At 40.6% G+C, this 22,832-nt stretch overlaps 2 protein-coding genes and 40 non-coding genes across 42 annotated transcripts; 2 read left to right on the forward strand and 40 right to left on the reverse strand.

Moving 5' to 3' along the window:
- Window positions 1-4,160: 4,160 nt before the first annotated feature.
- Window positions 4,161-4,490, forward strand: LOC129987466 (uncharacterized). The gene has a single exon (XM_056095446.1). It carries the CDS (start codon window positions 4,161-4,163, stop codon window positions 4,488-4,490), a length of 330 nt encoding a protein of 109 aa, XP_055951421.1.
- A 4,807-nt stretch (window positions 4,491-9,297) lies between these two features.
- Trnav-cac (transfer RNA valine (anticodon CAC)) lies at window positions 9,298-9,370 on the reverse strand. Its single transcript has one exon. It is a non-coding gene; the product is annotated as a tRNA-Val (tRNA).
- A 169-nt stretch (window positions 9,371-9,539) lies between these two features.
- Trnav-uac (transfer RNA valine (anticodon UAC)) lies at window positions 9,540-9,612 on the reverse strand. Its single transcript has one exon. It is a non-coding gene; the product is annotated as a tRNA-Val (tRNA).
- Window positions 9,613-9,774: 162 nt separating this feature from the next.
- On the reverse strand, window positions 9,775-9,847 carry Trnav-cac (transfer RNA valine (anticodon CAC)). The gene has a single exon. It is a non-coding gene; the product is annotated as a tRNA-Val (tRNA).
- Window positions 9,848-10,014: 167 nt separating this feature from the next.
- Trnav-uac (transfer RNA valine (anticodon UAC)) lies at window positions 10,015-10,087 on the reverse strand. The gene has a single exon. It is a non-coding gene; the product is annotated as a tRNA-Val (tRNA).
- A 162-nt stretch (window positions 10,088-10,249) lies between these two features.
- On the reverse strand, window positions 10,250-10,322 carry Trnav-cac (transfer RNA valine (anticodon CAC)). The gene has a single exon. It is a non-coding gene; the product is annotated as a tRNA-Val (tRNA).
- Window positions 10,323-10,491: 169 nt separating this feature from the next.
- On the reverse strand, window positions 10,492-10,564 carry Trnav-uac (transfer RNA valine (anticodon UAC)). Its single transcript has one exon. It is a non-coding gene; the product is annotated as a tRNA-Val (tRNA).
- Window positions 10,565-10,726: 162 nt separating this feature from the next.
- On the reverse strand, window positions 10,727-10,799 carry Trnav-uac (transfer RNA valine (anticodon UAC)). The gene has a single exon. It is a non-coding gene; the product is annotated as a tRNA-Val (tRNA).
- A 358-nt stretch (window positions 10,800-11,157) lies between these two features.
- On the forward strand, window positions 11,158-13,035 carry LOC129987468 (uncharacterized). Its single transcript, XM_056095447.1, has one exon. It carries the CDS (start codon window positions 11,158-11,160, stop codon window positions 13,033-13,035), a length of 1,878 nt encoding a protein of 625 aa, XP_055951422.1.
- A 1,038-nt stretch (window positions 13,036-14,073) lies between these two features.
- On the reverse strand, window positions 14,074-14,146 carry Trnav-cac (transfer RNA valine (anticodon CAC)). Its single transcript has one exon. It is a non-coding gene; the product is annotated as a tRNA-Val (tRNA).
- Window positions 14,147-14,314: 168 nt separating this feature from the next.
- Window positions 14,315-14,387, reverse strand: Trnav-uac (transfer RNA valine (anticodon UAC)). Its single transcript has one exon. It is a non-coding gene; the product is annotated as a tRNA-Val (tRNA).
- A 162-nt stretch (window positions 14,388-14,549) lies between these two features.
- Window positions 14,550-14,622, reverse strand: Trnav-cac (transfer RNA valine (anticodon CAC)). The gene has a single exon. It is a non-coding gene; the product is annotated as a tRNA-Val (tRNA).
- Window positions 14,623-15,026: 404 nt separating this feature from the next.
- On the reverse strand, window positions 15,027-15,099 carry Trnav-cac (transfer RNA valine (anticodon CAC)). Its single transcript has one exon. It is a non-coding gene; the product is annotated as a tRNA-Val (tRNA).
- A 169-nt stretch (window positions 15,100-15,268) lies between these two features.
- On the reverse strand, window positions 15,269-15,341 carry Trnav-uac (transfer RNA valine (anticodon UAC)). Its single transcript has one exon. It is a non-coding gene; the product is annotated as a tRNA-Val (tRNA).
- Window positions 15,342-15,503: 162 nt separating this feature from the next.
- Trnav-cac (transfer RNA valine (anticodon CAC)) lies at window positions 15,504-15,576 on the reverse strand. Its single transcript has one exon. It is a non-coding gene; the product is annotated as a tRNA-Val (tRNA).
- A 169-nt stretch (window positions 15,577-15,745) lies between these two features.
- Trnav-uac (transfer RNA valine (anticodon UAC)) lies at window positions 15,746-15,818 on the reverse strand. The gene has a single exon. It is a non-coding gene; the product is annotated as a tRNA-Val (tRNA).
- A 162-nt stretch (window positions 15,819-15,980) lies between these two features.
- Trnav-cac (transfer RNA valine (anticodon CAC)) lies at window positions 15,981-16,053 on the reverse strand. The gene has a single exon. It is a non-coding gene; the product is annotated as a tRNA-Val (tRNA).
- Window positions 16,054-16,222: 169 nt separating this feature from the next.
- On the reverse strand, window positions 16,223-16,295 carry Trnal-uaa (transfer RNA leucine (anticodon UAA)). The gene has a single exon. It is a non-coding gene; the product is annotated as a tRNA-Leu (tRNA).
- Window positions 16,296-16,689: 394 nt separating this feature from the next.
- Trnav-uac (transfer RNA valine (anticodon UAC)) lies at window positions 16,690-16,762 on the reverse strand. Its single transcript has one exon. It is a non-coding gene; the product is annotated as a tRNA-Val (tRNA).
- A 403-nt stretch (window positions 16,763-17,165) lies between these two features.
- Trnav-uac (transfer RNA valine (anticodon UAC)) lies at window positions 17,166-17,238 on the reverse strand. Its single transcript has one exon. It is a non-coding gene; the product is annotated as a tRNA-Val (tRNA).
- Window positions 17,239-17,400: 162 nt separating this feature from the next.
- On the reverse strand, window positions 17,401-17,473 carry Trnav-cac (transfer RNA valine (anticodon CAC)). The gene has a single exon. It is a non-coding gene; the product is annotated as a tRNA-Val (tRNA).
- A 169-nt stretch (window positions 17,474-17,642) lies between these two features.
- Trnav-uac (transfer RNA valine (anticodon UAC)) lies at window positions 17,643-17,715 on the reverse strand. The gene has a single exon. It is a non-coding gene; the product is annotated as a tRNA-Val (tRNA).
- Window positions 17,716-17,877: 162 nt separating this feature from the next.
- Window positions 17,878-17,950, reverse strand: Trnav-cac (transfer RNA valine (anticodon CAC)). Its single transcript has one exon. It is a non-coding gene; the product is annotated as a tRNA-Val (tRNA).
- A 169-nt stretch (window positions 17,951-18,119) lies between these two features.
- Trnav-uac (transfer RNA valine (anticodon UAC)) lies at window positions 18,120-18,192 on the reverse strand. Its single transcript has one exon. It is a non-coding gene; the product is annotated as a tRNA-Val (tRNA).
- A 162-nt stretch (window positions 18,193-18,354) lies between these two features.
- Window positions 18,355-18,427, reverse strand: Trnav-cac (transfer RNA valine (anticodon CAC)). The gene has a single exon. It is a non-coding gene; the product is annotated as a tRNA-Val (tRNA).
- A 169-nt stretch (window positions 18,428-18,596) lies between these two features.
- Trnav-uac (transfer RNA valine (anticodon UAC)) lies at window positions 18,597-18,669 on the reverse strand. Its single transcript has one exon. It is a non-coding gene; the product is annotated as a tRNA-Val (tRNA).
- A 162-nt stretch (window positions 18,670-18,831) lies between these two features.
- Trnav-cac (transfer RNA valine (anticodon CAC)) lies at window positions 18,832-18,904 on the reverse strand. The gene has a single exon. It is a non-coding gene; the product is annotated as a tRNA-Val (tRNA).
- Window positions 18,905-19,073: 169 nt separating this feature from the next.
- Window positions 19,074-19,146, reverse strand: Trnav-uac (transfer RNA valine (anticodon UAC)). The gene has a single exon. It is a non-coding gene; the product is annotated as a tRNA-Val (tRNA).
- A 162-nt stretch (window positions 19,147-19,308) lies between these two features.
- Trnav-cac (transfer RNA valine (anticodon CAC)) lies at window positions 19,309-19,381 on the reverse strand. Its single transcript has one exon. It is a non-coding gene; the product is annotated as a tRNA-Val (tRNA).
- A 169-nt stretch (window positions 19,382-19,550) lies between these two features.
- Window positions 19,551-19,623, reverse strand: Trnav-uac (transfer RNA valine (anticodon UAC)). Its single transcript has one exon. It is a non-coding gene; the product is annotated as a tRNA-Val (tRNA).
- Window positions 19,624-19,785: 162 nt separating this feature from the next.
- Trnav-cac (transfer RNA valine (anticodon CAC)) lies at window positions 19,786-19,858 on the reverse strand. The gene has a single exon. It is a non-coding gene; the product is annotated as a tRNA-Val (tRNA).
- A 169-nt stretch (window positions 19,859-20,027) lies between these two features.
- Window positions 20,028-20,100, reverse strand: Trnal-uaa (transfer RNA leucine (anticodon UAA)). The gene has a single exon. It is a non-coding gene; the product is annotated as a tRNA-Leu (tRNA).
- Window positions 20,101-20,494: 394 nt separating this feature from the next.
- Trnae-uuc (transfer RNA glutamic acid (anticodon UUC)) lies at window positions 20,495-20,567 on the reverse strand. The gene has a single exon. It is a non-coding gene; the product is annotated as a tRNA-Glu (tRNA).
- A 162-nt stretch (window positions 20,568-20,729) lies between these two features.
- Window positions 20,730-20,802, reverse strand: Trnav-cac (transfer RNA valine (anticodon CAC)). Its single transcript has one exon. It is a non-coding gene; the product is annotated as a tRNA-Val (tRNA).
- Window positions 20,803-20,972: 170 nt separating this feature from the next.
- Trnav-uac (transfer RNA valine (anticodon UAC)) lies at window positions 20,973-21,045 on the reverse strand. The gene has a single exon. It is a non-coding gene; the product is annotated as a tRNA-Val (tRNA).
- A 162-nt stretch (window positions 21,046-21,207) lies between these two features.
- On the reverse strand, window positions 21,208-21,280 carry Trnav-cac (transfer RNA valine (anticodon CAC)). The gene has a single exon. It is a non-coding gene; the product is annotated as a tRNA-Val (tRNA).
- A 169-nt stretch (window positions 21,281-21,449) lies between these two features.
- Window positions 21,450-21,522, reverse strand: Trnav-uac (transfer RNA valine (anticodon UAC)). Its single transcript has one exon. It is a non-coding gene; the product is annotated as a tRNA-Val (tRNA).
- Window positions 21,523-21,684: 162 nt separating this feature from the next.
- Window positions 21,685-21,757, reverse strand: Trnav-cac (transfer RNA valine (anticodon CAC)). The gene has a single exon. It is a non-coding gene; the product is annotated as a tRNA-Val (tRNA).
- Window positions 21,758-21,926: 169 nt separating this feature from the next.
- On the reverse strand, window positions 21,927-21,999 carry Trnav-uac (transfer RNA valine (anticodon UAC)). Its single transcript has one exon. It is a non-coding gene; the product is annotated as a tRNA-Val (tRNA).
- A 162-nt stretch (window positions 22,000-22,161) lies between these two features.
- Trnav-cac (transfer RNA valine (anticodon CAC)) lies at window positions 22,162-22,234 on the reverse strand. Its single transcript has one exon. It is a non-coding gene; the product is annotated as a tRNA-Val (tRNA).
- A 169-nt stretch (window positions 22,235-22,403) lies between these two features.
- Trnal-uaa (transfer RNA leucine (anticodon UAA)) lies at window positions 22,404-22,476 on the reverse strand. Its single transcript has one exon. It is a non-coding gene; the product is annotated as a tRNA-Leu (tRNA).
- A 161-nt stretch (window positions 22,477-22,637) lies between these two features.
- Trnav-cac (transfer RNA valine (anticodon CAC)) lies at window positions 22,638-22,710 on the reverse strand. The gene has a single exon. It is a non-coding gene; the product is annotated as a tRNA-Val (tRNA).
- Window positions 22,711-22,832: the final 122 nt, after the last annotated feature.

Here is a 22,832-nt window from a genome sequence, read left to right on the forward strand (position 1 = left end):
TGAGAGAGCATATTGCTGAACCCCGATTGGCCTAAAGAGAGCTCAAATGACCAATGTAAATTAAGAGGCGGAGATTGTCGCCGAAATAAAGTGCGGAGATTTTTTTTTAGGAGAAGAGAAGAAACGAATTGCAGGCAGACTGTTGGACTACGCCCACGAGTTCGGAGTCCGGAGAACTACCCCTGAAGTGGTCTTGTTGACTAACAACCTGTGAGTTCCCTGTAGTGTTGTTTCTCCGTATTGAGGGAGAACTGAGTTTCATGAAATCCTTCGACTTCGACTGTTGTGTCTCCTACTACAGGTGTAAATAACTATTTATTTAACCAAGATTAGAACAAGTTGTTCTTTTGTATATATAGGGCTGTAAAATAAAGAATTGTCTGGAAATTCTGCTTCGTTATTTGATCAGTCTAGATCAAGACATTGCAATACTCTATTCTGAAATGTTTTCTCATTACTGCTTGTTTTTGAATGGATGAGTTTCACTTATTACGTATTATACAACATGAGCATTCATTTTCATTATGTGATTATAACATCATGTGAATTGATAACTTTCTTTGACAGCTGCGGTGGAATCATATTTAACTAAGGAAGTAATGTGTAAGAACCACCTTTGGCGGCCAGCTTGTTCGCTCTAAATATAGACTTTTCGGGTAGTTTAAATATTTTATTAATACGGAATATATTAGTTAAAATTTCGCCTTGTTTTTCAATAAGATCGAAACATATGAATTAAATGGAATCAATTCTACAGCAAATTACTCCTCGGACGAATTAAAATATGTGCCATAAAATGTGTTACCATTAAAGTTAACATCAAAACAATTAATTATTTCATATAGTTCTTATTTTATTGAATAACGTCATATTCTCTGAAAAAAAAATGGATTTTATGGTTTAACCATGTAAATCATAGCGATTACTTACCTGACGATGGTTAAGCTGTAGATTAAACTTTGTCTGAATCAGAATCCTGATTTCTTTTACATTTTTTTTTACTCTCACTGAATGGAGATTTCGATCATATGGCGAATATATTTCCGTGAATTTCTAATAATATCATGCAGCTCCTTTAATTAGTCGAGAGAAGCATTAGGTGAAGTGCATTTATTAAAGCATTCAATAAGTAGTCTGAACGTTCACACCATGTTTTGTTTACATTTCATTGTTGCCATTCGACAATAAGTAATAAGATTGATTTCTGTGCTACATAAAGATATATATTATATATAGAGAGATAGTAAAATGATGATGCAATATCAACTGAGATTGATCGAAATGCGAATTTTTGAACTCGGTGATTACAGATAACAAAAATGAGAGGTAAAAGAATAGAGTATCACCTGTTTTTTGAAAAATAACCATAAGATTCATACTAATTAGATAGTTATAAAATCCCTGTCAAAACTATGCAATGAATCTATTATAGAAATGCGGATTTTCTTCCATAAATTAAGACGGATAAGAATTTATTAATAAAAAGCATATTCTAACAGGAAATTTTATTTATAATTTTTTGTGGTAAAATGATGAGTATCTTACAATGATTAGCTACTATCGTAATTTAATTGAAGTTTCTGCTGAATATAATAATTAATTTGGTTTAAAAGTTGCAGCGTATTGAATCTGGTAATGTTGTACCTCACTTTATTACTTCTGCAACTGCTACAGATCAATATTATTAGCTTCCCGTTTCATATCTTTCTTTTTGGCCGTTTTAAGTTTAATTTAGTTTACTTATATTAACGCCCTTTAAAATCAACGCTATGGCTTTTTGAGAAGGACCTCATGATCTTGGACCTCGGACACAAGACGAGGACGATACCTGGGTTAGTGCCTCCTCTCTCCAAACTTCCACTTTACATCAGCGGGAGGACATTTCTCCCCAATAGATTTAGGGTGTACCAGACCCACTTACATGAAAGTTCTTAGATGGAATTGGGTCTCGAACCTGGCCCAGAAGACGAGATCTTATCACCAGGCCACGACGGCTCATTTAGTTTTGAGCTATTTTCTTCTTTGTACAATACTTGTCAAGCTTCTCAACACATCTTTCCTTGTTAGTTGTCGAGATAAAAGGAAATAAAGCGGCCGGATAGCGAACATAAATCTCAAAGCACTACTGAACTAAACTAAGTTGAAACTAAAATCACTATCATATATTTATTAGCGTTTACAGTTAGAACTACTAATTAGGTCACAGTCATATTTTATTAGTCGGATTTCATTCTTGTAAACACAATCAATAACAATACATTTGAAAAAAAAAATCTGTTCAATATATATTTTTCCAGAGGGAAATAATGGTAGAGCCAGTTTTGAAGATCAAGATGTTTTGAGCAATTATGAGCAATCAGGGGAAATAAAAAATATATTTACCCTATATTGATAATGAAAGTATTGATAATGCAATATTACAATAAAGGCTAAAAATACTAAGCGACTAAGAAATCCTGATAGTGAACTTTCTGGAAGATCAGACGCATCAGAATAAGATATTAGTGAGACAATAGACAATGCGCCTGTAATAAAGAAAGTTTTGGAAAGTGGCTCATTTAAACGCTTCGTTTTTGTGCCAATTAGATGCTTATCTTAGCGGTTTTTAAAGAAATTCTGAATATGAACTTTTTAAAAACGTTTTCAACCGAAATGAACAAGGAATTCAGAACAGTTCTTCATGATTAAATCATACTAGAAATGGTTTAAGAATATTGTCACGTAGATACTCTAGTGTTGAACTCGATGACGCACACAAGAAGTAGAGCTAAACCAATTTATTAACTCAACTCAGAACTGAGAATACAGTGACTGACAAATCTTCTGCTTTTATACAAACAGGGAAAGTTCCAGAATTTTTTTCTGCAGACAGTAAGAAAAGTCCAGAACACTTGTCTGGTAAACTAAAGAAATGTCCAGAGTCTTCTGGAACATGAAATAAAGGGAAACATAAAATCAATGAATTAAATATTTAAACATACTATGAACCCCATTGTCTCTAGCGGGATTCGAACTCAGGGTCTATTGATTATGAGACCAGTGCCATGACCATTCGGCCATGGAGATTCGAATGTCTTTCTTCAATGCGGCAATATTATGAATAAGAACTGCACGAAATAATGATTCTGTAATTAAAACAGAGGAAGTAGTCTCCCTATAACTTTTCCGTTAATTTTCTGATAAAAGTATTATCCCTACTCTCTGCAAAAAATTGTGGACCTTGGATAAGGCAGAAAACGCCTTACAAGCATTGGCGCCCAATAGTAACAAAATATTAATCTTTGGCGCAAATTTAGCTAATTATTTTTTACTAAATCTGTTATGTGATTCTTGGCGAGGTTTTCCTTTATTATTCATTGGAATGCGATTTATAGAATCTGAAAATCGAATTTGTATTTCAGATGCATTTTTCTCAAGCGATTGAAATCAAAATTTGTCACAGAACTACGATTGTAGTCATAAAATCCCACAACAAATTTGTCATATTTAAGCTATTGCGGTTTTCTTTAAATTTTTTTTACCGCGCTTATATATTTTTGAAAGTACAGACCGACAGATGTTCAAGTTCTTTTTGGATTTGGCTCAAAATTTGATGCTGTCCACAATATAGATGATAAATCGATAATTTATCCATTTAGTCTCTTCATTTTGTATTTAGCGTGTTTACTTGTACTCGAACAGCCGGACAGAACAAACTTTCTTTGAATAGATTTTGTTCAAAATTTTATAGAAATCTACAAATTTGAGGTAAAGACCACATACCGAATTTCAACCATCTAGCTCAAAGAGTGTTTTAATCATCTTTGTCACAGAACAGAGAAATAGACGGTGATAAATATCGCCATTTTCCAAAAATACGTTTCTCAAACTCGGAGAGTTCTGTTGTTGTTGTTTCTTATGCCACTTGCCATGGTTAAGCCCGCTGTTACGAAGACAGCGATTTTAAACCGGTGTGGCAGCGTCTCTTGTTTTTATAGTAGCGCCAACTAGGGCCAAGCGTACGATTTTGCTACTCACACATCACTCATTCGCTTGCACAACCCCTTCTTACAGTAGGGCACATTCACACATCTCACAGATACAACAACGGAAGAACAACCATGTCCAAACCGAGACTCGAACCCAGAAAGACCAGATCACGGGGAAGACGCGCTACATCTATGCCACGACGCCGGCGGGAGAGTTCTAAAACGTGGAGATGCATCAAACTATCGAGTTTGGATTTTTTTGCTGAATACAACACTATTAATGATGAATACAACACTATTAATGATGAATACAACACTATTAATGATGAATACAACACTATTAATGATGAATACAACACTATTAATGATGAATACAACACTATTAATGATGAATACAACACTATTAATGATGAATACAACACTATTAATGATGAATACAACACTATTAATGATGAATACAACACTATTAATGATGAATACAACAATATTAAATTAATAATGGTTAGGAATACTGTGGGATGAATAACATGAAACAATGACACTCATTGCTTGAAACTACTGACTCTCTTTTGTAAACAAAGTTACGTACATTAAAAGGGCTAACTGTTGTTAGTAATTGCTGCATTTTTCCAATTAAGTTGTTTTAAGTAACGGTTAGTTTTAGACCAAATTAGTGGCTTTCTACCTTTCTGTGGATGACTTTTATTCTGATCAGAATTCAAGATAAAATCTTTAATTTCAAGTTTTCGCCTTTAATGACATGTAACGAGAGTAAGATATAATCCTTTAGGGGCCCCTAGGTTATGCAAATCTCGGGGTGCCCCTTTCCAGCTTTAACTTTCTAGATAAGGTATTAAAAAGTATTCTAGATAAGGTATTAAAAGTTATTCTAGATAAGGTAGTTTACTAGATAATGTATTTCTAAAAAAAATATTTTATGTAGACAATTTTACGTTGCAACATCTTAACAATCGATGAAATATAATTATGGGTACCATTCGAAATATTTGATTTCAGTATTTCGAATGTAATAGAAATTTAGGATTCAAATATAAAAGTAATACTCATTAAAAAAGTATTATAAAAAATTCTTTTGACTTTATCTGAATATTTTTTAATCATAGAATTAGATTTTTTTTTAAATTGCTTGTGAAAGATAATAAAAAACTTGTGAAAGATAATTAGTTATGATTATAAGTTGGTTGGTAGTATTAACATTGCGTTTTAAAACAGCACTAGGGCTATTTTGGGATGGACCTCGTAATTTTGAATCGCACTCAAACGACGAGGACGACACCTAAGCTGGCGCCCCTTCCTTCAAACTTCCACGTCACATCAGCGGGAGGACGTTTGATTCCGACGGATAAAACGTGCACCAGATCCCCTTACACGACGGTTCTTTGGCGGAATCGGGTCTCAAATCTGAAAACCTCCAATTCCGAAGCCTAGAACTTACATCCAAGCCACCACGGCCTTATGATTAGAGAATAATATTCTAAAATTTAAACGATATTTGATTTTAAATTGAATTAATCTGAGTGCACTGTCATTGTAAATTAAAAAAAATATTGAATTAATATATATAGAAAATACACTAAAGTTTCTCGATCTCACAATATTACCAGGATCCTAGGCAATTGCCTATTTGATAATCTGGCCTTGACTACAATGTATCAGACGATTCCGACGAGAATGGCCGATTGACGCAAATAGACATTTATTGTATTATTTCTTCGGTAGAACATTATCTCTACAACATTGGTACATTGATTGATGCATCTTTTTATCGTGATGAGTGGGCAGACATTGGATTATTTCCATTTATTTCTTATTACACAAAATCAGCTCAAATAGGGCATTTGTCCATTTGCTAGTGCCTGTGTGGATATTCTTGTGGTCTGAAAAGCCTTTTCAGTAGCTTTATCTGCATCCCTTTCGTACAGTTTGTGATCCCTTGGACAGTCATCGTACCAATCATCGTTCGTCTTGTTGTAAGGCCGAATGCTTCTAAATTGGTAGCTGCCTGGAAGGGTCGGCCTGCTGGACGCCATTACTTCTCGTTCTTTCAGTATATTGGAATAATCCAAGTCCAGAGTGGAGAGGTCGGTGTGAAGCCATCGGGGGATGTGGTTAACTCCTGTGAATCTGATTGGATCGTGGGGGTTCCTCCAGGATCGAGCCACCCCGAAATATCGGGTTAAGACGTCCCCCGATTGCATGGGATGGGCAGTTTCGTGATTGCTTTTTGGCCTGTGAAAGAAACTTCAAGTAAGAAATGATAGTAATTTAAAATATAGAAAATTAAAATTATATAGAGAGAATAGAGAGTGATAGATTTATCTTCAATGGTAATAATCAATGATAATTTTATCGCCAGGCAAAATAGCCAGTGATAAATTTATCCCCAAAGAGAATAGCCAATGATATTTTTATCGTCAGGAAAAATAGACAGTGATAGCTTTTTCGCCAAACAGAATAGCGAGTGATAGTATTATCCCCAGGAAAAGCAGCCAGTGATACGTTTATCGCCAGGCAAAATAGCCATAGATAAATTTATCGTCAAAATGAATAGCTAGTGATAGTTTTATTGTCAGACAAAATAGCCAGTGATAAATTTATCGCCAAACAGAATAGCCAGTGATAATATTATTGCCAAAGAGAATAAGTGACAGATTTTTCGCCAAAGAGAATAGCCAGTGATAGTATTATCGCCAAAGGGAATAAGTGATAGATTTATCCCCATAAAGAATCGCCAGAGAGAATAAGTGATAGATTTATTGCCATAAAGAATATCTAGTAATAGTATTTATCGCCAGAGACCAGATATAGATTTAACGCAAGATAGAATAATCAGTGATAGTATTATCACCAGAGAGAATAGTCATGGATAGTTTTATCACCAGAGAGTATAGTCAGAATGAATTTTTGTGATTTTTTTTGTATATATCTTTATGTTCAACGTACTCTGTGTTCAGTAATATACTAGCAGTTGAAATCTATGTTCAAAGAACAAATATCAAGCCACATATTTCAATCATACCACTTATTATCTGATGAGACTTATACTTCTAAGCTCATGACTTTTCTCAAATTGCAAATAATTAAAATAAGTAAATGGATATATAGTTCATTTCAAGCAATGATAATTTGGTTGAAATTTATATTCATCTTCGAATTTTTCAGTTATATGGTGGGAATGAGATATGTATTTTAAAAGTATTATTTTCAATCCAGAAACATGAAGATTTTAATACTTATAATATGAAGCAAATAACGTCCGAAAAAAATTCCTTCTAAACAGTAAAAAGTTAATATGAAAGGTGCATATATAGTAATAAAGAATAATTTTAGATCAATTATGCTTTATATATATATATATACAGGGTGGTCCAAAAAAAACTTCTCCTATATATGAAACCCTAGTGGCCTATCCGCTCAATCAATCGAACCAAAATTTCAGACATGGTTGTTTGAAGGTATGCGCTCGAGATTGTGATGATTCTAAACAACGCAGAACTCACGGTTACGGTTACGGTTACAGTGAGAGAATTTTGAAATTTTCGAATGGCAACACCCACTTTTTCCTTGCGCAAATTGATCAGCGTATTGAAAAACCACAAATGCCATTGGAACGATTAGCATGTGACGAAAATTGCCGCCGTAAAGCATTTGCGAAGAAAAGCATTATAAAGGACTAATGACAACACAGAGAGGGAAGAGAAAAAAAGTGTTTATTGGAATTGAAAGTTATAATTACAGGTTTTCAAAGTGTTCATCTTCGCAGGCGACAATGCATTGCATTCGAGATATTGTGGACAACAATGCCGAACGTAACATGAAAGGAGGAATCTGCATAACTTCAAATGTTATCGCATCTTGCAATTCTGACACAGTTGCAGAATTCCGTTATTCCTGAATTGCAGCAACGAAATGTCATTAGGGACATTGTATGGATGCAAGATTGGGCTCCTCCACACGTCGCCCAATGTGTTAGACCAATGCTGCAACAACACTTTGGTGATAGAGTCATCTCTAGTAACTTTGCAGTTTCGTGGCCACCGCGATCCCCCGACTCACTCCTATGGATTTCTGGTTCTGGGGTTATCTGAAATCTAAGGTGTACACGCCTGGTCCACGAGATGTGTCAGAATTGCAAGATGCCATAACACGTGAAGTTATGTAGATGCCTTCTTTCATGTTACGTTCGGCATTGTTGCCCACAATCTCCTGAATGCAATGCGTTGTCGCCTGCGAAGGTGAACACGTTGCAAACCTGTAATTATAACTTTCGATTCCAATAAAATCTTTTTTTCTTTTTCCCTCATTAGTTCTTTATAATGCTCTTCTTTGCAAATGCTTTATGGCCGCAATTTTCGTCACACGCTAATCGTTCCAACGCTATTTGTGGTTTTTCAATACGCTGATCAATTTCCGCAAGGAAAAAGTGGGTGTTGCCATTCGAAAATTTCAAAATTCTCTCACTGTAACCGTAACCGTGAGTTCTGCGTTGTTTAGAATCATCACAATCTCGAGCGCATACCTTCAAACAACCATGTCTGAAATTTTGGTTCGATTGGTTGAGCGGACAGGCCGCTAGGGTTTCATATATAGGGGAATTTTTTTTGACCATCCTGTATATATATATATATAAATTAAATTTAATAAATATATGAAAAAAAATTAGAAGAATAAGGTCAAATTTCAGCACATGTGAACCTATAATTTCATAGGACAGTGATTCGGTATCTAATTTGATGAAAAGAAAACACATTTTGTGGTTCCTGGAAAGATTACTGTCTCCATTAAGAGTCCTTAAGAATTGTTGGAATTTCAGAATGAAAAATAACAATCCTGAAAGAGTGGTTTCACCCGGGATCATTGAGCGAGTGAGACGAGCATCATTACCACTACACTACAGAACCGAGGAGATCCAGATACATCTTCCCACAGAGTTCCTTCGAAAAGTCATTTCAAAGTTAAAACCTTCCAGAGTTGTGTCGATTGTAGAATTTTCTTGATTTGACAGAAATTTTGATTACTATTACATGTTAAGGAATAGAAATTAAAAATTACGTCCTTCACCATGTAACCGAAATAGTTCCGCACGGGAACAAACCGAGGGCCCTTCGCGTGTAAAGCGAACGTGATAACCATTACACTACGGAACCGCGACGGTGAAAACGAATATATATCAAGTCGATAGTAATTCGATCTCTATTCTGTTGAAAAGACTATTCATTTTTGTGGTTCCTGGAAAGATTACCGTCTAAGGAAAAGGCCCTAAAGAATTGTTGTAATTTGAAAGTGAAAAATAAGAACCACGAAAGAATGGTTCCACCCGGGATCGAACCGGGGACCTTTCACGTGTGAGGCGAACGTGATGACCACTACACTACGGAAACGACGGGCACGGTTCGATCTTCCTTCAGAGTTCCATGTTTCTGTCATTTGAAAGAACATTTCCGAGTCGTCTCGTTCGTAGAATTTTCTTTAAGTTTTCAGCACTTTAAATTGATAATACATGTTCCTTAACAGAACTAAAAAAAGACATCCCTCACCATGCAATCGGGCTGGTTACGCCCGGGATCGAACCGGGGGCCTTTCGCGTGTAAAGCGAACGTGATAACCACTACACTACGGAATCTCGACGATGAAAAACGAACATATGCCAAGTCGATAATAATTCGATCTCTATTCTGTTGAAAAGACTGTTCATTTTTGTGGTTCCTGGAAAGATTACCTTCTAAGGTAAAGGCCCTAAAGAACTGTTGTCATTTGAAAGTGAAAAATAAGAACCACGAATGCATGGTTCGGCCCGGGATCGAACCAGGGACCTTTCGCGTGTGAGGCGAACGTGATGACCACTACACTACGGAAACGACGGGAAGGGTTACATCTTCCTTCAGAATTCCATGTTTCTGTCATTGAAAGAACATTTCCGAGTCGTCTCGTTAGTAGAATTTTCTTTAAGTTTTCAGCACTTTAGATTGCTAATACATGTTCCTTAACAGAACTAAAAAAAACATCCCTCACCATGCAATCGGGCTGGTTCCACCCGGGATCGAACCGCGGGCCTTTCGCGTGTAAAGCGAACGTGATAACCACTACACTACGGAACCTCGACGGTGAAAAACGAATATATGCCAAGTCGACAATAATTCGATCTCTATTGTGTTGAAAAGACTGTTCATTTTTGTGGTTCCTGGAAAGATTACCGTCTAAGGTAAAGGCCCTAAAGAACTGTTGTCATTTGAAAGTGAAAAATAAGAACCACGAATACATGGTTCCGCCCGGGATCGAACCGGGGACCTTTCGCGTGTGAGGCGAACGTGATGACCACTACACTACGGAAACGACGGGAAGGGTTAGATCTTCCCTCAGAATTCCATGTTTCTGTCATTTGAAAGAACATTTCCGAGTCGTCTCGTTCGTAGAATTTTCTTTAAGTTTTCAGCACTTTAGATTGTTAATACATGTTCCTTAACAGAACTAAAAAAAGACATCCCTCACCATGCAATCGGGCTGGTTCCTTCCGGGATCGAACCGGGGGCCTTTCGCGTGTAAAGCGAACGTGATAACCACTACACAACGGAACCTCGACGGTGAAAAACGAATATATGCCAAGTCGACAATAATTCGATCTCTATTCTGTTGAAAAGACTGTTCATTTTTGTGGTTCCTGGAAAGATTACCGTCTAAGGTAAAGGCCCTAAAGAACTGTTGTCATTTGAAAGTGAAAAATAAGAACCACGAATGTATGGTTCCGCCCGGGATCGAACCGGGGACCTTTCGCGTGTAAGGCGAAGGTGATGACCACTACACTACGGAACCGACGGGAAGGGTTAGATCTTCCCCCGGAATACCAGGTTTCTGTCATTTGAAAGAACATTTCCGAGTCGTTTCGTTCGTAGAATTTTCTTTAAGTTTTCAGCACTTTAGATTGCTAATACATGTTCCTTAAAAGAACTGAAAAAAGACATCCCTCACCATGCAATCGGGTTGGTTCCTCCCGGGATCGAACCGGGGGCGTTTCGCGTGTAAAGTGAACGTGTTAACCACTACACTACGGAATCTCGACGGTGAAAAACGAATATATGCCAAGTCGATAATAATTCGATCTCTATTCTGTTGGAAAAGATTGTTCATTTTTTTTGTTCCTGGAAAGATTACTGTCTAAGGTAAAGTGGACATGGCCATCGAAAACCTCGCTAATAAAATCGAAGAAGGCAAGAGCAGGAAGCATCACGTTCTCTTTCTCTCAATTGATATCAAGGGTGCGTTCGACAATATCCAGCACAATAATATCATCAATTACCTTCAAAATACCACCACTCCCACCAATATAAAACAAATGTTTGAAGACCTACTCAAAAACCGAAAAGTCGTCCTGAACACAGCTGAAGGGCCAGCAGTAAGGGCACAGAGGCAGGGCTGCCCACAGGGTTCCTGTAGCGGACCTGCCCTCTGGAACCTAGTGTCAAATGACATCTTGCAACAAGACTGGCCCGAAAATACCACCATCCAAGCATTTGCGGACGACTTTGCAATAGTCACCCATGCCCCAACAAAAAAAGCAATAGAAGATCAAACCCACTCAGCAATACGTAAATTTCAAAACTGGGCCAACAAAAATAGTCTGAAAATATCAACTAACAAAACAAATTTTATCTTATTCAGCAAACTTGTAAAAGGCCCTTCCATTAAATGGAACGGCAATAATATCAAACGAAAACACGCAATAAAATACCTAGGTCTTCAAATAGATGATAAACTCAACTGGAACGCACACCTTCGATATCAAGCCACGAGAGCAGCAATCCTCCATCAAAACCTGCTCAAAATAGCAGGGAATTCCTGGGGAATTAAAAAATCCCACAGGAAAACCCTGTATCTCACTGTCATCGAGAGGATGCTGGCCCACGGCGCAGTCATCTGGTGCCAAGACCCCACCGAGCGGATGAAGAGGAAACTAGCAGCCATTCAAAGGCCTTTTCTTCTAGCCATCTCAGGAGCCTATAGGACGACCTCAACAGCAGCCCTGCAAACAATCTTGGGAATCCCTCCTCTCCACCTCCAACTGCAAAGAGAGGCGAAGGGCATCTCGCTCTATAGGCTCCACCACAACAACAACTGCCTCAACTTGGACCCCGACAAAGTTGACAGCAAGATTACCGGCTGGACCTCTCATCCCTCGGTGCACCTCCAGGACCGGCAAATTTCGTTAGAGGACGGAGGAAGCTTCTTCGAAATCAATGGAATATACACAGATGGCTCGAAGACAGAAAAAGGCGTCGGAGCAGCCTTCTGTGTATTCCAAAATGGATATCCTACGACTGCTTGGACATCCAAGCTGGCCGAATATAACACCGTCTTCCAAGCCGAAATCCTGGCTCTCTACAAGGCGGTCAATTATATTCAGTCAACGTCAACACCAACTACCATCTACGTTGACAACAAAGCCAGCATCCAAGCAGCCGCCAATCCTAAATCCAAGAATTGGAAAGCCAGGGAGATCTTCAAAACCCTGGCCTCCAATCCCAACATCAACATCTCTTGGATCAAGGCCCACACCGGACATGCCGGCAACGAATCGGCGGACCTTCAAGCCAAACAGGCAGCAGAATCAGAACAGGATATTCAGCCAGAGCCATACCCAATATCATATGTTAAGTCCACTCTGCGCCAAGCCATGATGGTAAAATGGCAGAGGGAATGGGACCTCGGGGATACAGGAAGAAACATCCACCTCCTAATCCCCAAGGTCACTCTACAGCTCACACCATGGAGAAGAGAAGAGATCCTCTTCTTCACCGGCCATGGTCCATTCCCCACCTACCTCAAAAGATTCAACCTTGCTGCGGATAACCTGTGTACCTGCGGTGAGGTTGGATCTCCACTCCACTTTGCCACAGAGTGCATCTTAACATCCTCATTCCACCTGAGGAAACCATCTGAAAATCTGATACAGGAATGGCTCTCCAGGGTTGCAGGCAACCCCCTCTCAAGGCTGAAAATCTCTAAACTAGTGAGGTTTCTGCATGAAGAATCCGCCCTCTTCCACCATTAGGGGAATTCTTCCATCAACTAGCCTTCCATCACCATCTTGCAGGCCAGCATGTCCGACCACTTCCATCTAGCCAAGCTTCCTCCAACGGTCCTCTCCGCACAGTCTTCTCTTCCACAAGGACTCTCCTGCCTCCACCGACCTCCTCCTCTCCAACAGATCTCCTCGTCCACAACGAGCCTCCAGCCTCCATCGGCCATCCTCCTCTCCAACTCACCACCTCCTCTCCACTTCAGCAACTCCATACCCATCATCCAGCTCCACTCCCAGACCGCCAGCTCATCAACTATCATCCTCAACCATAGACTCACCAGCCAACCACAAGCTCCTCCTCACCATCTGCAACCAGTCTAGAAGCAAGACCAGTCTAGAAGCCCTAGAAGCAAGACCCCATGGCTACCACATCTGCCACCCAGCTACTTCATCTGCCACCCAGCTACTTCATCTGCCACCCAGCTACTTCATCTGCCACCCAGCTCATTCATCTGCCACCCAGCTACTTCATCACAATCCCCACCAAACAAGAACTTCAACCTCACCTCTCCAGGCTCTCAACACCCCAACCCATCACTTCAGCCAGCAAAACCCACCGAATCAAGTCATCTCACATTTATCTTTTCTTTCTCATCGTCTCAGCATCACATACAACATCCCAACACGGCCAATATTAATGTAAACAAACAACACGAATCACCATAAAACGGTCCCAACTACTGTCTAGGGGACTGCATCTGTAATCTGCAATGTACCTCATCTGTGAAAACTCTGTATATAGTGTAAATTATGTTTTTTTTTTGTTCTATCCTCATGTAACCAAGTTCTTGAAAAAAAAAAATAAAGTTGTTCGGGGTGCGGCGTTCCGCGTGGGATGCGAAGGGGACCCCAGAAAGACAAGGTTAGTCTCTTCCTCTCCATTCCACCCAACTGTTAGAATAATCGTCCAGATTATAGTCGCAGGGGCATGGAGGGGTGTTATGTCTAAGGTAAAGGCCCTAAAGAACTGTTGTCATTTGAAAGTGAAAAATAAGAACCACGAATGCATGGTTCCGCCCGGGATCGAACCGGGGACCTTTCGCGTGTGAGGCGAACGTGATGACCACTACACTACGGAAACGACGGGAAGGGTTAGATCTTCCTTCAGAATTCCATGTTTCTATCATTGAAAGAACATTTCCGAGTCGTCTCGTTAGTAGAATTTTCTTTAAGTTTTCAGCACTTTAGATTGCTAATACATGTTCCTTAACAGAACTAAAAAAAGACATCCCTCACCATGCAATCGGGCTGGTTCCACCCGGGATCGTACCGGGGGCTTTTCGCGTGTAAAGCGAACGTGATAACCACTACACTACGGAACCGCGACTGTGAAAAACGAATATATGTCAAGTCGATAATAATTCGATCTCTATTCTGTTGAAAAGACTATTCATTTTTGTGGTTCCTGGAAAGATTACCGTCTAAGGTAAAGGTCCTAAAGAACTGTTGTCATTTGAAAGTGAAAAATAAGAACCACGAATGTATGGTTCCGCCCGGGATCGAACCGGGGACATTTCGCGTGTGAGGCTAACGTGATGACCACTACACTACGGAACCGACGTGAAGGGTTAGATGTTTCCTCAGAATTCCATGTTTCTGTCATTTGAAAGAACCTTTCCGAGGCGTCTCGTTCGTAGAATTTTCTTTATGTTTTCAGCACTTTAGATTGCTAATACATGTTCCTTAAAAGAACTGAAAAAAGACATCCCTCACCATGCAATCGGGTTGGTTCCTCCCGGGAACGAACCGGGGGTGTTTTGCGTGTAAAGTGAACGTGTTAACCACTACACTACGGAATCTCGACGATGAAAAACGAATATATGCAAAGTCGATAATAATTCGATCTCTATTCTGTTGAAAAGACTGTTCATTTTTTTGGTTCCTGGAAAGATTACTGTCTAAGGTAAAGGCCCTAAAGAACTGTTGTCATTTGAAAGTGAAAAATAAGAACCACGAATGCATGGTTCCGCCCGGGATCGAACCGGGGACCTTTCGCGTGTGAGCCGAACGTGATGACCACTACACTACGGAACCGACGGGAGGGGTTAGATCTTCCCTCAGAATTCCATGTTTCTGTCATTTGAAAGAACATTTCCGAGTCGTCTCGTTCGTAGAATTTTCTTTAAGTTTTCAGCACTTTAGATTGCTAATACATGTTCCTTAACAGAACTGAAAAAAGACATCCCTCACCATGCAATAGGGTTGGTTCCTCCCGGGATCGAACCGGGGGCCTTTCGCGTGTAAAGCGAACGTGATAACCACTACACTACGGAACCTCGACGGTGAAAAACGAATATTTTTCAAGTCGATAATAATTCGATCTCTATTCTGTTGAAAAGACTGTTCATTTTTGTGGTTCCTGGAAAGATTACCGTCTAAGGTAAAGGCCCTAAAGAACTGTTGTCATTTGAAAGTGAAAAATAAGAACCACGAATGTATGGTTCCGTCCGGGATCGAACCGGGGACCTTCCGCGTGTGAGGTGAACGTGATGACCACTACACTACGGAACCGACGGGAAGGGTTAGATCCTCCCTCAGAATTCCATGTTTCTGTTATTTGAAAGAACATTTCCGAGTCGTCTCGTTCGTAGAATTTTCCTTAAGTTTTCAGCACTTTAGATTGCTAATACATGTTCCTTAACAGAACTAAAAAAAGGCATCCCTCACCATGTAATCGGGCTGGTTCCGCCCGGGATCGAACCGGGGGCCTTTCGCGTGTAAAGCGAAAGTGATAACCACTACACTACGGAACCTCTACGGTGAAAAACGAATATATGCCAAGTGGATAATAATTCGATCTCTATTCAGTTGAAAAGACTATTCATTTTTGTGGTTCCTGGAAAGATTACCGCCTAAGGTAAAGGCCCTAAAGAACTGTTGTCATTTGAAAGTGAAAAATAAGAACCACGAATGTATGGTTCTGCCCGGGATCGAACCGGGGACATTTCGCGTGTGAGGCGAACGTGATGACCACTACACTACGGAACCGACGGGAAGGGTTAGATCTTCCCTCAGAATTCCATGTTTCTGTCATTTGAAAGAACCTTTCCGAGGCGTCTCGTTCGTAGAATTTTCTTTAAGTTTTCAGCACTTTAAATTGCTAATACATGTTCCTTAACAGAACTGAAAAAAGACATCCCTCACCATGCAATAGGGTTGGTTCCTCGCGGGATCGAACCGGGGGCCTTTCGCGTTTAAAGCGAACGTGAAAACCACTACACTACGGAACCTCACGGTGAAAAACGAATATTTTTCAAGCCGATAATAATTCGATCTCTATTCTGTTGAAAGGACTGTTCATTTTTGTGGTTCCTGGAAAGATTACCGTCTAAGGTAAAGGCCCTAAAGAACTGTTGTCATTTGAAAGTGAAAAATAAGAACCACGAATGTATGGTTTGGTCCGGGATCGAACCGGGGACCTTTCGCGTGTAAAGCGAACGTGATGACCACTACACTACGGAACGGGTTAGATCTTCCCTCAGAATTCCATGTTTCTGTCATTTGAAAAAACCTTTCCGAGGCGTCTCGTTCGTAGAATTTTCTTTAAGTTTTCAGCACTTCAGATTGCTAATACATGTTCCTTAACAGAACTGAAAAAAGACATCCCTCACCATGCAATCGGGTTGGTTCCTCCCGGGATCGAACCGGGGGCCTTTCGCGTGTAAAGCGAACGTGATAACCACTACACTACGGAACCTCGACGGTGAAAAACGAATATATGCCAAGTCGACAATAATTCGATCTCTATTCTGTTGAAAAGACTGTTCATTTTTGTGGTTCCTGGAAAGATTACCGTCTAAGGTAAAGGCCCTAAATAACTGTTGTCATTTGAAAGTGAAAAATAAGAACCACGAATGTTTTTTTCCGCCCGGGATCGAACAGGAGACCTTTCGCGTGTGAGGCGAACGTGATGACCACTACACTACGTAACCGACGGGAAGGGTTAGATCTTCTCTCAGAATTCCATGTTTCTGTCATTTGAAAGAACATTTCCGAGTCGTCTCGTTCGTAGAATTTTCCTTAAGTTTTCAGCACTTTAGATTGCTAATACATGTTCCTTAACAGAACTAAAAAAAGACATCCTCGCCATGTAATCGGGCTGGTTCCGCCCGGGATAGAACCGGGGGCATTTCGCGTGTAAAGCGAACGTGATAACCACTACACTACGGAACATCGACGGTGAAAAACGAATATATGCCACGTCGATAATAATTCGATATCTATTCTGTTGAAAAGACTATTCATTTTTGTGGTTCCTGGAAAGATTACCGTCTAAGGTAAAGGTACTAAAGAACTGTTGTCATTTGAAAGTGAAAAATAAGAACCACGAATGTATGGTTCCGTCCGGGATCGAACCGGGGACCTTCCGCGTGTGAGGCGAACGTGATGACCACTACACTACGGAACCGACGTGAAGGGTTAGATCTTCCCTCAGAATTCCAAGTTTCTGTCATTTGAAAGAACATTTCCGAGTCGTCTCGTTCGTAGAATTTTCCTTAAGTTTTCAGCACTTTAGATTGCTAATACATGTTCCTTAACAGAACTAAAAAAAGACATCCCTCACCATGCAATCGGGCTGGTTCCGCCCGGGATCGAACCGGGGGCCCTTCGCGTGTAATGCGAACGTGATAACCACTACACTACGGAACCTCGACGTTGAAAAACGAATATATGCCAAGTCATTAATAATTCGATCTCTATTCTGTTGAAAAGACTATTCATTTTTGTGGTTCCTGGAAAGATTACCATCTAAGGTAAAGGCCCTAAAGAACTGTTGTCATTTGAAATTTAAAAATAAGATCCACGAATATATGGTTCCGCCCGGGATCGAACCGGGGACCTTTCGCGTGTGAGGCGAACGTGATGACCACTACACTACGGAAGCGACAGGAAGGGATAGATCTTCCCTCAGAATTCCATGTTTTAATCATTTGAAAGAACATTTCCGAGTCGTCTCGTTCGTAGAATTTTCTTTAAGTTTTCAGCACTTTAGATTGCTAATACATGTTCCTTAACAGAACTGAAAAAAGACATCCCTCACCATGCAATAGGGTTGGTTCCTTCCGGGATCGAATCGGGGGCCTTTCGCGTGTAAAGCGAACGTGATAACCACTACACTACGGAACCTCGACGGTGAAAAACGAATATTTTTCAAGTCGATAATAATTCGATCTCTATTCTGTTGAAAAGACTGTTCATTTTTGTGGTTCCTGGAAAGATTACCGTCTAAGGTAAAGGCCCTAAAGAACTGTTGTCATTTGAAAGTGAAAAATAAGAACCACGAATGTATGGTTCCGTCCGGGATCGAACCGGGGACCTTCCGCGTGTGAGGTGAACGTGATGACCACTACACTACGGAACCGACGGGAAGGGTTAGATCCTCCCTCAGAATTCCATGTTTCTGTTATTTGAAAGAACATTTCCGAGTCGTCTCGTTCGTAGAATTTTCCTTAAGTTTTCAGCACTTTAGATTGCTAATACATGTTCCTTAACAGAACTAAAAAAAGGCATCCCTCACCATGTAATCGGGCTGGTTCCGCCCGGGATCGAACCGGGGGCCTTTCGCGTGTAAAGCGAACGTGATAACCACTACACTATGGAACCTCTACGGTGAAAAACGAATATATGCCAAGTGGATAATAATTCGATCTCTATTCTGTTGAAAAGACTATTTATTTTTGTGGTTCCTGGAAAGATTACCGTCTAAGGTAAAGGCCCTAAAGAACTGTTGTCATTTGAAAGTGAAAAATAAGAACCACGAATGTATGGTTCTGCCCGGGATCGAACCGGGGACATTTCGCGTGTGAGGCGAACGTGATGACCACTACACTACGGAACCGACGGGAAGGGTTAGATCTTCCCTCAGAATTCCATGTTTCTGTCATTTGAAAGAACCTTCCCGAGGCGTCTCGTTCGTAGAATTTTCTTTAAGTTTTCAGCACTTTAGATTGCTAATACATGTTCCTTAACAGAACTGAAAAAAGACATCCCTCACCATGCAATAGGGTTGGTTCCTCCCGGGATTGAACCGGGGGCCTTTCGCGTGTAAAGCGAACGTGATAACCACTACACTACGGAACCTCGACGGTGAAAAACGAATATTTTTCAAGTCGATAATAATTCGATCTCTATTCTGTTGAAAAGACTGTTCATTTTTGTGGTTCCTGGAAAGATTACCGTCTAAGGTTAAGGCGCTAAAGAACTGTTGTCATTTGAAAGTGAAAAATAAGAACCACGAATGTATGGTTCCGTCCGGGATCGAACCGGGGACCTTCCGCGTGTGAGGCGAACGTGATGACCACTACACTACGGAACCGACGGGAAGGGTTAGATCCTCCCTCAGAATTCCATGTTTCTGTTATTTGAAAGAACATTTCCGAGTCGTCTCGTTCGTAGAATTTTCCTTAAGTTTTCAGCACTTTAGATTGCTAATACATGTTCCTTAACAGAACTAAAAAAAGGCATCCCTCACCATGTAATCGGGCTGGTTCCGCCCGGGATCGAACCGGGGGCCTTTCGCGTGTAAAGCGAACGTGATAACCACTACACTACGGAACCTCTACGGTGAAAAACGAATATATGCAAAGTGGATAATAATTCGATCTCTATTCTGTTGAAAAGACTATTCATTTTTGTGGTTCCTGGAAAGATTACCGTCTAAGGTAAAGGCCCTAAAGAACTGTTGTCATTTGAAAGTGAAAAATAAGAACCACGAATGTATGGTTCTGCCCGGGATCGAACCGGGGACATTTCGCGTGTGAGGCGAACGTGATGACCACTACACTACGGAACCGACGGGAAGGGTTAGATCTTCCCTCAGAATTCCATGTTTCTGTCATTTGAAAGAACCTTTCCGAGGCGTCTCGTTCGTAGAATTTTCTTTAAGTTTTCAGCACTTTAGATTGCTAATACGTGTTCCTTAACAGAACTGAAAAAAGACATCCCTCACCATGCAATAGGGTTGGTTCCTCGCGGGATCGAACCGGGGGCCTTTCGCGTTTAAAGCGAACGTGATAACCACTACACTACGGAACCTCACGGTGAAAAACGAATATTTTTCAAGTCGATAATAATTCGATCTCTATTCTGTTGAAAAGACTGTTCATTTTTGTGGTTCCTGGAAAGATTACCGTCTAAGGTAAAGGCCCTAAAGAACTGTTGTCATTTGAAAGTGAAAAATAAGAACCACGAATGTATGGTTTGGTCCGGGATCGAACCGGTGACCTTTCGCGTGTAAAGCGAACGTGATGACCACTACACTACGGAACGGGTTAGATCTTCCCTCAGAATTCCATGTTTCTGTCATTTGAAAGAACCTTTCCGAGGCGTCTCGTTCGTAGAATTTTCTTTAAGTTTTCAGCACTTTAGATTGCTAATACATGTTCCTTAACAGAACTGAAAAAAGACATCCCTCACCATGCAATCGGGTTGGTTCCTCCCGGGATAGAACCGGGGGCATTTCGCGTGAAAAGCGAACGTGATAACCACTACACTACGGAACCTCGACGGCGAAAAACGAATATATGCCAAGTCGATAATAATTCGATCTCTATTCTGTTGAAAAGACTATTCATTTTTGTGGTTCCTTGAAAGATTACCGTCTAAGGTAAAGGCCCTAAAGAACTGTTGTCATTTGAAAGTGAAAAATAAGAACCACGAATGTATGGTTCCGCCCGGGATCGAACCGGGGACCTTTCGCGTGTGAGGCGAACGTGATGACCACTACACTACGGAACCGACGGGAAGGATTAGATCTTCCCTCAAAATTCCATGTTTCTGTCATTTGAAAGAACATTTCCGAGTCGTCTCGTTCGTAGAATTTTCCTTAAGTTTTCAGCACTTTAGATTGCTAATACATGTTCCTTAACAGAACTAAAAAAAGACATTCCCTCACCATGTAATCAGACTGGTTCCGGCCGGGATCGAACCGTGGGCCTTTCGCGTGTAAAGCGAACGTGATAACCACTACACTACGGAACCTCGACGGTGAAAAACGAATATATGCCAAGTCGATAATAATTCGATCTCTTTTCTGTTGAAAAGACTATTCATTTTTGAGGTTCCTGGAAAGATTACCGTCTAAGGTAAAGGCCCTAAAGAACTGTTGTCATTTGAAAGTGAAAAATAAGAACCACGAATGCATGGTTCCGCCCGGGATCGAACCGGGGACCTTTCGCGTGTGAGGCGAACGTGATGACCACTACACTACGGAACCGACGGGAAGGGTTAGATCTTCCCTCATAATTCCAAGTTTCTGTCATTTGAAAGAACATTTCCGAGTCGTCTCGTTCGTAGAATTTTATTTAAGTTTTCAGCACTTTAGATTGCTAATACATGTTCCTTAACAGAAATAAAAAAAGTCAACCCTCACCATGTTATCGGGATGGTTCCGCCCGGGATCGAAGCGAGGGCCTTTCGCGTGTAAAGCGAACGTGATAACCACTACACTACGGAACCTCGACGGTGAAAAACGAATATATGCCAAGTCGATAATAATTCGATCTCTATTCTGTTGAAAAGACTATTCATTTTTGTGGTTCCTTGAAAGATTACCGCCTAAGGTAAAGGCCCTAAAGAACTGTTGTCATTTGAAAGTGAAAAATAAGAACCACGAATGTATGAATCCGCCCGGGATCGAACCGGGGACCTTTCGCGTGTGAGGCGAACGTGATGACCACTACACTACGGAACCAACAGGAAGGGTTAGATCTTCCCTCAGAATTCCATGTTTCTGTCATTTGAAAGAACATTTCCGAGTCGTCTCGTTCGTAGAATTTTCCTTAAGTTTTCAGCACTTTAGATTGCCAATACATGTTCCTTAACAGAACTAAAAAAAGACATCCCTCACCAAGTAATCGGGCTGGTTCCGCCCGGGATCGAACCGGGGGCCTTTCGCGTGTAAAGCGAACGTGATAACCACTACACTACGGAACCTCGACAATGAAAAACAAACATATGCCATGTCGATAATAATTCGATCTCTATTCTGTTGAAAAGACTATTCATTTTTGTGGTTCCTGGAAAGATTACCGTCTAAGGTAAAGGCCCTAAAGAACTGTTGTCATTTGAAAGTGAAAAATAAGAACCACGAATGTATGTTTCCGGCCGGGATCGAACCGGGGACCTTTCGCGTGTGAGGCGAACGTGATGACCACTACACTACGGAACCGATTGGAAGGGTTAGATCTTCCCTCAGAATTCCATGTTTCTGTCATTTGAAAGAACATTTCCGAGTCGTCTCGTTCGTAGAATTTTCCTTAAGTTTTCAGCACTTTAGATTGCTAATACGTGTTCCTTAACAGAACTGAAAAAAGACATCCCTCACCATGCAATAGGGTTGGTTCCTCGCGGGATCGAACCGGGGGCCTTTCGCGTTTAAAGCGAACGTGATAACCACTACACTACGGAACCTCACGGTGAAAAACGAATATTTTTCAAGTCGATAATAATTCGATCTCTTTTCTGTTGAAAAGACTATTCATTTTTGTGGTTCCTGGAAAGATTACCGTCTAAGGTAAAGGCCCTAAAGAACTGTTGTCATTTGAAAGTGAAAAATAAGAACCACGAATGTATGGTTCCGCCCGGGATCGAACCGGGGACCTTTCGCGTGTGAGGCGAACGTGATGACCACTACACTACGGAACCGACGGGAAGGGTTAGATCTTCCCTCAGAATTCCAAGTTTCTGTCATTTGAAAGAACATTTCCGAGTCGTCTCGTTCGTAGAATTTTATTTAAGTTTTCAGCACTTTAGATTGCTAATACATG

The sequence above is a fragment of the Argiope bruennichi genome, chromosome 10 (assembly GCF_947563725.1).
Source record: "Argiope bruennichi chromosome 10, qqArgBrue1.1, whole genome shotgun sequence".
Taxonomy (NCBI): domain Eukaryota; kingdom Metazoa; phylum Arthropoda; class Arachnida; order Araneae; family Araneidae; genus Argiope; species Argiope bruennichi.